The following is a 12,925-nucleotide window of genomic DNA, read 5'->3' as shown; positions in this document are numbered from 1 at the left end:
TAGAAATAAACTCAGAGAGGCTGCCAAAATAAGGAGACAAAGAAACATGGCTCAAATGAAAGAACAGATCAAAACTCCAGAGAGCTAAACAAAATGGCAATAAGCAATCTATCAGATGCAGAATTCAAAACATTAGTTGTAAGGATGCTCAAAGAACTTGGTGAGGACCTTAGCAGCATAAAGAAGACCCAGTCAGAAACAAAGGATGCACTAATTGAAATAAAGAACAATTGACAGGGAAACAACAGTAGAAGGGATGAAGCTGAGAATCCAATGATTTGGAACATAAGGAAGCAAAAATCAACCAATCAGAACAAGAAAAAAGAATGCAAAAAAAAAAAAAAATGAGGATAGTATAAGCAGTTTCTGGGACAACTTCAAGAGGTCCAACATCCAAATGATAAGGGTGCCAGAGGAAAAAAGCAGGTAATTGGAACTCTATTTGAAAAAATGACAGAAAACTTCCCTAGTTTGGTGAAGGAAATAGACATGCAATTCCAGGAAGCACAGAGATTCTCAAGAGACCAATCCAATTGACGGATTCAAAGAGACCCACATCAAGGCACATTCTAATTAAAATACCAAGGGTTAAAGTAAAAGAGAAAAATCTTAAAAACAGCAAGAGAAAAGAAGTTAGTTGCCTACAGGGAGTTCCCATAAAACTGTCAGCTGATTTCTCAAAGCAAAAAACAAAAAAACAACTTTGCAGGCTAGAAGGATTGGCAGGAAATATTCAAAGTAATGAAAAGCAGGGACCTACAGCCAAGATTGCTCTATCCAGCAAAGATATCATTCAGAATCAAAGGGCAGATAAAGAGGTTCCCAGACAAGAAAAAAAGTAAAGGAGTTCATCATCACCCAATCATTATTATATGAAATGTTAAAGGGACTTAGAACAGAGACAGAATCAAGGATACATAGAGCATTTGGATGGTTGCCAGATGGGGTGGGGGAGGGGGAGAATGGGTGAAGAGGAGAGAGGATTAAGTACAAATAGATAATTACAGAACAGCCATGGGGATGTAAAGTACAGTATAGGAAATGGAGTAGCTGAAGAACTTATACCTGTGGCCCATGGACATGCACAATGGTGGGAGGACTGCCTGAGGGAGTGGGGAGTACTGGATGGAGGGGGTTAAGGGGGAAAAAAAATCAAGACAACTCTAATAGCATAATAGCATAAATATAATTTAAAAAAGTAAAAGGAACGATTTGCAGATAAATGTTGACATTTTTAGAAACCTTATGCTAAGTCAAATCTCTCAACTTCAACACTATTGACATTTTAGGCCTTCTCATTTCCAAATCTGTGGATATTCTTACATCTTCCCATCATTTGGAATATCTATTTGCTATGGGCTCTCAACTTTCTAGTTCCTTTCCTAACCTTCAGTGTTACCTAAATGACTTATTCATATAGTATCTAAGTGCTACTTGTCAAGTATCATTTGGTGCTCAAATTTTTCATAGGGATATCACATTCAGTGTATTCAAACCCAAAGATTACCTTTCCTCCATATTTACTTTTCCTTTAAAATTCTTTTGGTGACTGCCACCAACTTCCACTAGGCCCAGCAAAATACCTCTAGATAATTTTTTTTACTTATTCTTCTCCGACTGTACCGTATTAATAAGCAAGTTGGTTGAATTTGCTTGTGAAGAATAACTCAAGCCTGTTGTTTCATCACTATTCACCCATACTTAATTTCATATATAGTCATTTTTGAAATGAACAAATCAAAGCTAACATCCAAAGGTCCATATGAATTCCAAAAACAATACTGTTTTCAAATGTTATATAGCATGATCAAATTAAATATAGGAGCGCCCCCTACCATCCACATCTGTAGTTTTTCAGTTACCCAAAGTCGACAACAGTTTAAAAATATTAAATGGGAAAGTTCAGGAATAAACAATTCCAAGTTTTGAATTGTGCACTCTTCTGACTGGAATGTCATCAAATGCCAGTTCAACTATGCCAGAATATAAAACTGATGTTTTGAGTCCCCTTGCACTCAAAACTCTGTGCCACCTCTTCTACTTTCTTCCCAAATCATAGGGGGAGATTGGTATGTGAACTCTGAAAAGCTCTTTAGCAACTGCTAATTCAAGGTGACAGATTACATGTTTATAACCTCTTCCTGTTATAAAATGGGACTTTAATTAAAATGGGACTTTTAAAATGTTTAATGTGCCCTGGCTGACGTAGCTCAGTGGATTGAGCGCAGGCTGCAAACCAAAGGATCGCAGGTTCGATTCCCAGTCAGGGCACATGCCTGGGTTGCAGGCCATGGCCCCCAGCAACCGCACATTGATGTTTCTCTCTTTCCCCCTCCCTCCCTTCCCTTTCTAAAAATAAATTTAAAAATTAAAAAAAATGTTTAACGTGACGACACAGAATGGAAGTGAGACATCCAAAGACAATATATTTCAAAAAACTGTATGATAATGAAAAATGGATTACAAAATAGAAAATGAATTAACAAAGCTAAAGAAGGCTCAAACTTAAATGGCCACGGAGAAAGATTAAAGCTGGAAGTGAACTTTAAAGTACCTCTAGGTTTGGAACTTAGAGGCGCTCCCAAAGTGATGCAGAGAGCAAGGCTGAGCAGAGTTGGTGTTGAGCATGAACACTGCACTGGTTTAGGTCCCCTTAATTCCCAGCTGTGTAAACTTGGGCAAGTTTCATAACCCGCTCTGAGCATCGTTTTCCTCATTTGTAATAAGAGAACAACAAAACACCAACTTCATAGGATTATCATGAGCATTATGCCAGTCAACACATCAAGCACACATAACAGTTATTTGCACACGGTAAGCATGCAATAATGCACGCTTTGTTATTTTTTAAGCCTTTGATGGTGTTTTCTTTCTAATTAATTACAGTGTATCTATTACTGTGAGAATGACTAACTTAAATAAAATCACCTTTGGGGGACTCATGAACGATGAAGAGATAAAGGCACTTTGATCCTTGTGAACACAGCTCCACAATAAATATACACAGCAACATCTTTGTTTAGTCTCAAAGCAAGACTAACAATCATGAGTGCCACAGAAAAGTACAAAGGCAGTAAAACAGGGGTGGTGGTGGAGGGGAGGTGACTGAAAGCCATTACTATATATATTGTAGAGTGGGAGAGGTACTTCTGTAAGCTTCCCTGTATCATCCTCCAAGCATAAGGGTTATATATTACTTATTATGAATAAACAAGGACTTGAGTACTACAATGAATAGACGCAAAACATAAAGGAGTTGACTGAAATGAGAACTAAAACTCAACAATTCATAAATATCACGTAACAAATGTTATTGGGATATCTTATTGTTTGTGCTACCTGAAAAGCATTTATTGCAATGACAAAACTAGAGGTTAATTACTTTTTATTGTTGAATTATATTGTCAAATCTACATCTACAGTTTAATCAGGAAAAAATGCTTCGCATTTACATCAAGGACACATTCTAGTGGAATAAAACAGACAGACAAAAGACCAGATACACATTAAAAAAAAAAAAAAAAGACTACATGTTTTATCTGGTCCTACTTTTGCTATTTTGGACCATACCTTTCCTATTAGAAAATTGATCTTACATACATATTAAGTCTGATTTATCGTCCCACATTTTTAAACATTAAATGCAGCTTCTCACAATTTCTATTTATAAACAAAAGATTGAAAACAAAATGGGAAACAGTTTAAAAACAAAGCAAGTGAAAGTAGACCTCCATTACCTTACAGCAGAAAAGTTGAGTAAAACGTGCCCTCTGTGTGGCTCATCTCAAAGAAACACTTTTACTCAGAGAGGCAAGCTTTTCTGATAGAGGAGTATGTTTCTCACTCCCTCTGCAGTACCGGGCCTATGAACATTTCTGGTAAATTGCCAAGTGAAAAATGTCTACAAAATTTCTAAAATGTAAGTATCAGAATGGGGTTAATTCAAATAAAAGTTTTGTGATCTAAATACACACTTTCTGCCTTTCCCCCTTTTCAAAGTATCTATTTCAGATGACTCTTAAAAATAACTTACATTTTTAGTGTGCTTTCTGGTCACAGACTGTAAAATCAATAACTCAAACGAGTAAGTTTAAAATTTGTTTTACTTGATTCTGTTGAAATTTCAATTACTTAACCAAGTTATACATGAGGTAAGTTTTAGCAAAAGAAAAAAAAAAAAAACAACCCACAAAAAATAAAGTTAACCGACTTTAAGAATGCACAAAAATAATGCCCGCCTCATATTCAGAGTTTATAAATTCATGTATTAACTACTGTAGATCCAAGAAAAGTTTACTATGTAATTTAAAAGCAAACACCTTCTGCACTTTTAAATCAAATTATGTTGAGAATAGGGGGCATAAAAACTTGGCAAAATTTGTTTTTTGTAACAGAAGACAATGGAATAAGGACTCCAAATGGAAGCTAAGACCAGTGTGTAAAGTTTCTAACTTCTAAACAGACACACACCTATTTATCTAAAAAATATTTTGGTAGCTAATTGAATTGACAATATTTTTTGCTGTAAATAAAAAGTACAGTTTTCAAATTACAGCCTTATAGCTAGCTAAACAGCTTTTAAAACATGTATAGCCAGCTAACAGTCCTCTAAAACATGTACATATGTTACACTCTAAGATCCCTGCTAAAATTCAGCTGTATTTAAATGGGCCTTACTGGAATAAGACATTCATGATACTAGAAATCTTTTAAAAAGTGAGTACAGTAGGGCTACAATACCATTACAATTAATAAAAGTTACAGAAGAGATTATTGCTGTACTTTCCCCCATAAACATCATGAAATTTTTGCTCTTACAAAAAGTACAACCCAAGTTACTTTTTCTCACAATTTCATGTTTCATGTATCTCTTAAGTTTTTATCCAGCAGAGAATAATTCTTAAATCTTTTCTGTAAGAATTGAAAGTATTTAAATGTGTAGGTTCACATTATGCATTTTGCCCTTCTTGTTTCCCAAATACACAGAAACAATATACATTTTTTCTCAAAAATGAAATAAGATGTCCACATTAAAAAAATAAAGCCTACAAAAAAGTTCCAGAGCTAAAAAAGATTATTCATATGGCACGGAGTGATCTCCTATTAGTCCAAAGTCCAAAACATTTAAATGAAGTCCATTTATATAGTATCTTGTTTGCTTTTCAATGAACACTACATTTATTGAGGTGAAATCACATTATTTTAGCTCTTGAGTCAACAAGTATACACAAATGGTTTTTTTACAGTTATTAAAAACAGGAGACCAAGGTGAGTGTGCCAAAGAGATATCATTCAGTTGGAATTTCCAGAGTCACCAACAGGTGGAGAGAACGGATTTACTTGGTTGGTTTCCATAGCTTGGTAGACCAAAAACATAAAAATGACCACAATAACAAAGAGCAAAATTTTTATCCACATGGGAATGGAGCGTCCCTTTTTTGTCTTTTCTGACTTGACATCTGCCAAGGGAACATACTTAGGAATATATTTAGATGAAAAAGATTCCTCCATCCTGAAATCACTGAGTTCTAATGGCCGGCCTGCAGCCCCTTTGATTGGTCTGCGGCAACTTGCACTGTTGGGAATGAAAGGACAAAGAGAAAAATCAATTTTAAATAAAACCATGAGTTAAAGAAATAATATAAAATGTCATTACCACTCCTAATTCCAAACACATTCTTTGAGGTAAGAGTAAGGTCAGTCAAGCTATTTAAAACATCTATATAGTTTCCATTTAAAAAGATAAATACTTATATTTTATTAGAAAATATTCATAAGTGATAAATGATAAATATTCACTCAACTTGCCTTAAAGGCTTTTCAGAGACAATATTATTAGGAGATAAGAGGAAAGAAATAAGGGTAATTTGGTTGTGATTCCTTTAGTCAGAAAACAATGAAAAAGATACCTAAATATATAGAAACCTTCAGGAAAAACAATGACTTCCTTCTTATCAGGTTTCCATTTAGATTTAAAAATAGAAATGAAATAGCAGGTAAATGATTTATTTATAACCTTTCAGTGTAATCAAGTTGATTTTTAAACTGACTCAACTTTCCAGAATATGGACTGGTAGCTTAGAAGAATTAAACGGCTCCCAGAAGAACAGTTTAATCCTAAGAACACAGGCATAATAACTTTGTGAAGAATTACAAATTAAAATTTCCATTTATATATACCATATAATCATGCTGTATACCCTAAATACATACAACTGTGTCCATTATACCTCAAAAAAGGTGAAAATAAGTGAATAAATAAAAATGCCCCAGTAGAATATACAAATACTTGTTTCAATGTATCAGAATACCTAATTCCTGTTGGTGTAGATGCTTCAAAGGGAAACATTTCCTTAAGAATATCCCTGTCTATTCTTCTTTCCTCTGTTTTTTCTCCCACCTAATAAAAAACAAACAACCGCAGTTAAAAATTTCGTGTAAATGTGCAACAATTAAAATATACTTTAAATAGACATTTCAGAGAAGAAAGTGCACTTAAATCTATCCTAGCTTTTAACTGCCATTTCTAAATTCATCACCACCTAAGTATCCACACATTTCCAAGGCTCTCTTCAAAGTGAAGTTAACATGACAATGGTAGAGAATAAAATCGCCTCACATTAAAAATAAAACTAAAGTCAAAACCCTAGACATTCAGTGCAGCTAACAGAGCAGAGTAAGTCTCCTTCCAACTCCCCCTGCTACCCTGGATTTCTCATGCTTATCGAGAGTATACTGTTTCTTACGCCATTAAAAATGTTGTAATAAATTATCGAATACAGAAGATATCAAATTAACGTGGATCTTTAACAAATTTTAGTATATGTTTTTAAGTACAGAGTCTATATAATCTCCTGAACTTAAAAAAACATAAAACACGTTATTTTTAAACCTGATTGTCTTGCTATGTTTAACTTTACGCCCCAATCAAAAAACCTTTAGTAAAAATTCATTGAAACTATAATGCATCATGCAGTTAGTACTTTAAAGCTTAATTATAGAAGAGAGTCAATCAAATGAAGCATCATACAAAGTCCCTTTAAAGTCCCATTATTTGAACTTTCAGTGAAAGACAGTATAGCCTCCCCTATTGCCCAGTTACACTTACAACTCACATCTATAACAAAGAGAACAAGTTATAAGCAGCACACCAATGACCACTCCCTTGTAAAGTGGAACTTAAGAGGCACAGTAGCAAGAGGATAGGTATTAGCATGGCATATTATGTTGGTTACTTTATATTGTCACTAATAAAGTATGTCTTTAAATTAATATGCATGAACACACACCCACACACCCATACCACCCAATAAAGCTCTGCTCCTCCCACCCACTCCAAAAAACAAATAGAAATATTTCCTCTTTAAAAGATCAATGATAACATCGATCTAAATTTTATTCATTTACTTCAGCTCTTGTCAATGGTTTCTTTGGTGTTCTTCTGGGTATGTCTGAGAATTCAGTGATTGGCAGAATGGGAGCTGCATGCTTGAAATTTCCAGTCACCCTATTGACAACCTGCCAAGATTCAAATTATTCAGACTCAGAATTATCCAAACATAACAAAGACATGTAAAAAAAAAAAAAAAAAAAAGAAAAAAAAAAAAAGAAATTTTATTTCTGCAATATATGAACTTTCCCTTAATAAAAATTTAGACAAAAGGACCCAGAAATGTACATATTCAGTGGTTCTCATGTGTGAAGCCTTATCATGCTTTACATACTTTAGCAAAAAAGTATCCTTATAATATTTCAGATTCTTGCACAATGAATTAAATGTGTATATATAAATTGGCTATATTGAAAAAAACTAAAATTCAGAATTATATGGGGAAAATAAGATTAACATACAATGTTTAAAAATGTAAGTTTGAGATTTGCTAAAATTCACCACCTCCCCAATTCTAATTAAAGTGTAATTTACAAAGAATACCACTTGTATAGTTTATGAAACATATTTACTAAGGTTTCGTTGCTTGAAGCCATTATAGTTTCAGCTATGGGAGTACTCTCTGAAATTATTGCACCATCTATACGAAAATGTTCTGAAGTATCCACCTGTTAGTTTGAAAACAAAACAAAGACAATAAATATAAAATAATGACTAAAACCCTACCAATCTGAAAACCCAATTCTAAGCAATAAGCCTTGCATCACCCTTTTCCTCGGAGTTCTTCTCGACCCTCTCGTGGATTCCCTAGTTAATGCCTGCAGAGGTCCGCCTTTTGATGATCCACTTGTCCATTCAGTTTCAGTTATTCCAGCTTGAGAATAGCTCTAATCAAGCATTGACACATTAAAAAGTCATATTCTAACATCAAACACCTTAATAATGGCCATATTAGCACACTAAGAAGCCATGAAGTCTCCAAATGCCGGCAGGTACTAAACAATGCTATGCCCTCAATACATTTCTATATATACTGATTGAACTAATATGTAGGTATCAGAAAACACTTAACATATGGTAAAAATACACTCAAGAGTCCAACCATAGGAGCTCATAAATATAATAAAAATGAGGGGAGAAAAAGGACATCAATTTATCACTGACTCTTTCTGTGACTGTTGTTTGCTATTTGGCTCTAGTATTGCAGTTGCATCTCTGTCAAAACAAATAAGCAAGCTCAGGCTGAGCATGACTGACTTTATTTGACTTATAAAAAAGTCATTTGTTACAAGTCAGCTTCCTTTTAAAACAAAATACAAATTTTATAACTGTTAAAATAATCATCATTCTTGTTGTGTGGTTAAGATTATTTAAATAGAATCTATCTAAATTATAATCCATACTTCCCAGGTATCAAACTCTTCTTAGAAATAGACAATAAAATACAACAGCAACAAAAACCTGGTGTCACCTCTTTCATGAACACGCACACCTAGTGTCACTGTCAAACCTCACTCAGTGCTACCCACTCCTCACTACAGAAAGACAGAAAGGTAATAGTGATAGCCTATTGTTACCTTCCAGTCCACCATTTATTTCTCCCTTATTTGAAAAATAAATGAGCAGTCCTTATAAAATAGCTTGAAAACCATTAGACTAGTGCTTCTCAAACTATAATGTGTGTATCAATCAACTGAAGCTTTTATTAAAATGTAGATTCTGTGCTGACTGGTGTAGTTTAATGGATTGAGCATGGGCCTGTGAACCAAAGGGTTGCTGGTTTGATTCCCAGTCAGGGCACCTGCCTGGGTTATGGGCCGGGTCCCCAATAGGGGGCATGTGAGAGGCAACCACACACTGATGTTTCTCTCCCTCTCCTCCCTTTCCCCTCTCTTAAAAAAAAAAAAAAAAAAAAAAAAAAAAAGGTGAGGCCTGAGATTCTGCATTCCAAGTAACAAATTATTCAACTTTGGAGCCACTATTACCAGAGGATCCTTTAAAATTATTTTAACTAGAAAACAGAGATCCTAGTATTAGTATATCAGAGCGCACTTATGCTGTCACTTTTGCTTTCAAGCTATTATTTTATCTAGATAGCAGATGTTTTTATATCCAAGTCAGTGTTTATTAATTTTAAAGACAGATATATTTTACTCGTATCGTGGGATAAGACTGGTCACCCAATATGTATGCCTATTTGGCTGGAAGTATCAGTACCAAACCCCAGAAGGTACAGACACAAGTCTCATAGGATTTGTAGTTTCCCTGACTCACAATCCGAACCACTGAGTTCCTTTTCCTGCTGTCAGTTAGGAAATTTTTGCTGAATGAAAACTTAAAGTTGGTCAAAAGACAAATCTGTGAACAAATTACACACACACACACACACACACAATAAACGCTTATTAACAGTTAAGTCTTGATTATTTGACTAGAAGGAAACAATAGGTTTAATCTTAATCCTGCAGCACAGCACCATTTGGGAGCTCTAAAAAAATACCAAGCCCTGGCTGGTGTGGCTCAGTGGATTAAGCGCAGGCCTGAGGACTGGGTCCCGGGTTGGGGACAACTGAGAAGCAATGGAGCTAGGTTTTTCTCCCTCTCTCCCTCCTTCCCGTCTAAAAATAAATAAAATTGGTGGCAGTGGGGCTGGGATGGGAGTAAAAGACAGAAAACTGTATTTGTACAATTAAAATAAAAATTAAAAAATAAAAATATAAAAATAAAATTTCAAATAAATAAATAAATAAATAAATCCCAACCCAAGATAGACCAATCAAGTCAGAATTGACAAAGGCCTGTACATAGTTAATTTTTATAGCTCCTGAAGGGATTCTAATGTGTAGTCAGAGTTGAGAACTACTAGTTTAAGATAATATAACTGACTTATGATGCATCTCAAAGCCAAGCATTTTTGAAAAACTACTTTCAACACTGTTTTCTCTTTAATAATCAACTTCTTAATGCCAATAAAAATAATTAGAAGTATTTTTAAAAGACTGTAGCTTAAAATAGTGTACCTGGCATTATCAATGTGATATACTCAGTACTGCTATATACTTGCTATATGTTCAGTATCTTAAAAATCTGTAAAGAATTTAAAACTACATTGCTTGAAAGCTCTAATAAAGTTTCCATTTATGCAACTGATACAGTATAGACACCAGATATTTTTACCTATGTCCATGAGGGAAGGCTTGTTGGGGAGACAACTTTTTCCTTTAAAATTAGTTATCTACCAAATTCCAGGACTTTCCATATTGTTTTATTTTGAATCAAATAAGCTGAAATAATCCCTTCATTAAAAATTTTGTCACATACCTATTAAAACTACTGTGGTTAATTAAAAAAAAAAAAGCCAAGTTCCATTTAATGATTCTTTTCTTCTGTAGAAGGAACCACAAGAAACTTATTGGTCACCTGTGGGAAGAGGTGGGAAGAGGGGTGGGACAGACACTTTCCCCAATAAGATATTTATGCTTTCCTTTGTTCAGGTTTGTTGAATTCTTTAGGTGAAGACTATCAATCAATTTTATTCTTGACCATTATTATCTAATTCAGAATTGATCATCTTCACAGAAAAATGACTGAAAACCCTTCACACAAGCAGAAAAGATATTCTGAAAATTAAAAAGAATTTTTCTCTACCAGAACCCAGTATAAACTAGTAACTTTAGGAAAATTAAAAAAAAAAAGAAAAGAAAATAGAATTAAAAAGTAATAAAATTATAATTCAGTGTTATAACTACTTAGAAAATGGACTAAAAAATTACTGATTGAAAAGAAACTGCTATGTAAAATTAGTTATTAATGTGCTTGCTATATGCTCTGTGGCCAAAATAAGAATTGTGCTGTCATCTATTTATCAGCAAGATATTCTATAAAAGCCCTGAATGAATTTACCAAGGAGACAACATAGAGAAGAAATAAAAACCTTCTCACAGTGCCATGCAATAAGCTATCAGGTAAAAAGTTATTTAGAAGACATTAGGCAATTGAATCATACGATAAAGAGGAAGCTGGGCAATTAAAGACTATAAATCTCTGAGTAAAAAGCTATACAAAATTTACACAAAATTAGATTATAAAAAGAAATAATCATGGCAGGAAAATGGAGACAACTGTACTTGAACAATAAATAAAAAGCAAAAAAAAAAAAGAGAAAAGAAATAATCAGGTTAATTAAAAGCTATCTTTCTCTAAACAATGATTTAAGTAAATCATGATCAGTAAGGTTATCGTATTCACTGTTTAAAAAAGCAGTAGCATATAAAGCAGCAGCATATCTCTCCATAAGAAATATATACTCATACATGGTAAGAATACAAAATGCTTTAACTATTATGTAGGGCAACTTGTCAATATCTTGTAGATCACCCAGCAATTTCACTTTCAGATTTCCAGAAGATAAATTGGCTAAAATAGCAAATGATACATGTAAAAGGCTATTCAATGGTTCTTCTTTACATTTTTTAAAGTAGCATATAACTGAAAACAATTCAAATAGTCACTGAAAGAGTGGCTAAATAAATTACAGTGCGTCCATTAAATGCAATACCAGATAGGCCTGCATTCATTAATTTGATGAATTCTTAATTTATTTTCTTTCTAAAAAATAAGTACTTCTAGCGCTATCCACTGCAAACACCTAGAAGCGATGACAAACCAGTAGGAATGAACACGCATCAGCACCCAGATTGAAGGTAGCCTCCAAGTAATATTTTATATTAAAAGGATTAGGGTTTGCACCAGCTGGGTGCTCAGTTGGTTGGAGTGTCATCCTCTATATGAAAAGGTCGTGGGTTTGATCCCCAGTCAGGGCATTGAACAACTGATTGACGCTTCTCTTCTCACATCAATGTTTCTCTCCCCCCACTTCCTTTCTCTAAAATCAATAAACATATTGAGTGAGGATTAAAAACAAAAGGATTAGGGTTCTTTAGAAAAACGGCTGACAGGAGCCAGGAAATACACGAGCATGGGTCATCTTAATGTGTCTAAAACCAAGAAACTATCATAGACAAACAAGGGCTAACTCAGAAATTGCCATGGGCTAAAGATGGCATAATTTGAATATGTAGAAAAGAACTGCAACTTGTCATAAAATATATAAAAAAACATACGATTAAAAAACTTACTGATCACTTTTCAAAGTGACTAGGGCACTTTGCCTTGAAAACCGGAAATAAAAAGTAGCAAACATTTTTCTGGCTCTCCTGTATGTTTTATTGTAAGGTAACTAAGCAGTTCACAAGGTAAAAACGTTCTTGATTAAAAAAATTCCACTTGTAGCCCTGGCTGGTGTGGCTTAGTGGATTGGCAAACCGAAAAGTTGCCAGTTCAATTTGCAGTCAGGGAATGTGCCTGTGTTGTGGGCCAGGTTCCCATTTGGGAGTGTGTGAGAGACAACTGATCAATGTTTCTCTCCCACATCTATGTTTGCTTCCCTTTCCCCCTCCCTCTAAAAATAAATAATTAAAATCTTTAAATAAAAAATATTTCACTCATAGATATAAAGGAATGAGAGAATGAGAA

At 34.1% G+C, this 12,925-nt stretch overlaps 1 protein-coding gene across 8 annotated transcripts in view; it reads right to left on the bottom strand.

Moving 5' to 3' along the window:
* Window positions 1-3,368: 3,368 nt before the first annotated feature.
* TMPO (thymopoietin) overlaps window positions 3,369-12,925 on the bottom strand; it is a 28,237-nt gene continuing 18,680 nt past the window's right edge. For 2 of the 8 annotated variants that reach the window (XM_028532952.2, XM_028532953.2), the window contains 5 exons: window positions 8,158-8,277; window positions 7,963-8,058; window positions 7,408-7,518; window positions 6,312-6,400; window positions 3,369-5,575 (listed from right to left, as the gene is read on the bottom strand). In XM_028532952.2, coding sequence (XP_028388753.1) covers window positions 5,293-5,575; window positions 6,312-6,400; window positions 7,408-7,518; window positions 7,963-8,058; window positions 8,158-8,277 — 699 coding nt within the window. In that variant the 3' untranslated portion in view covers window positions 3,369-5,292. The remainder of the gene's footprint in view (window positions 5,576-6,311; window positions 6,401-7,407; window positions 7,519-7,962; window positions 8,059-8,157; window positions 8,278-12,925) is intronic. The other 6 variants (XM_028532954.2, XM_028532955.2, XM_028532956.2 and 3 more) reach the window with 3 other exon arrangements.

This window comes from Phyllostomus discolor, chromosome 2, assembly GCF_004126475.2.
Source record: "Phyllostomus discolor isolate MPI-MPIP mPhyDis1 chromosome 2, mPhyDis1.pri.v3, whole genome shotgun sequence".
NCBI classification, from domain to species: domain Eukaryota; kingdom Metazoa; phylum Chordata; class Mammalia; order Chiroptera; family Phyllostomidae; genus Phyllostomus; species Phyllostomus discolor.
This window is presented reverse-complemented; position numbering and strand designations above follow the sequence as displayed.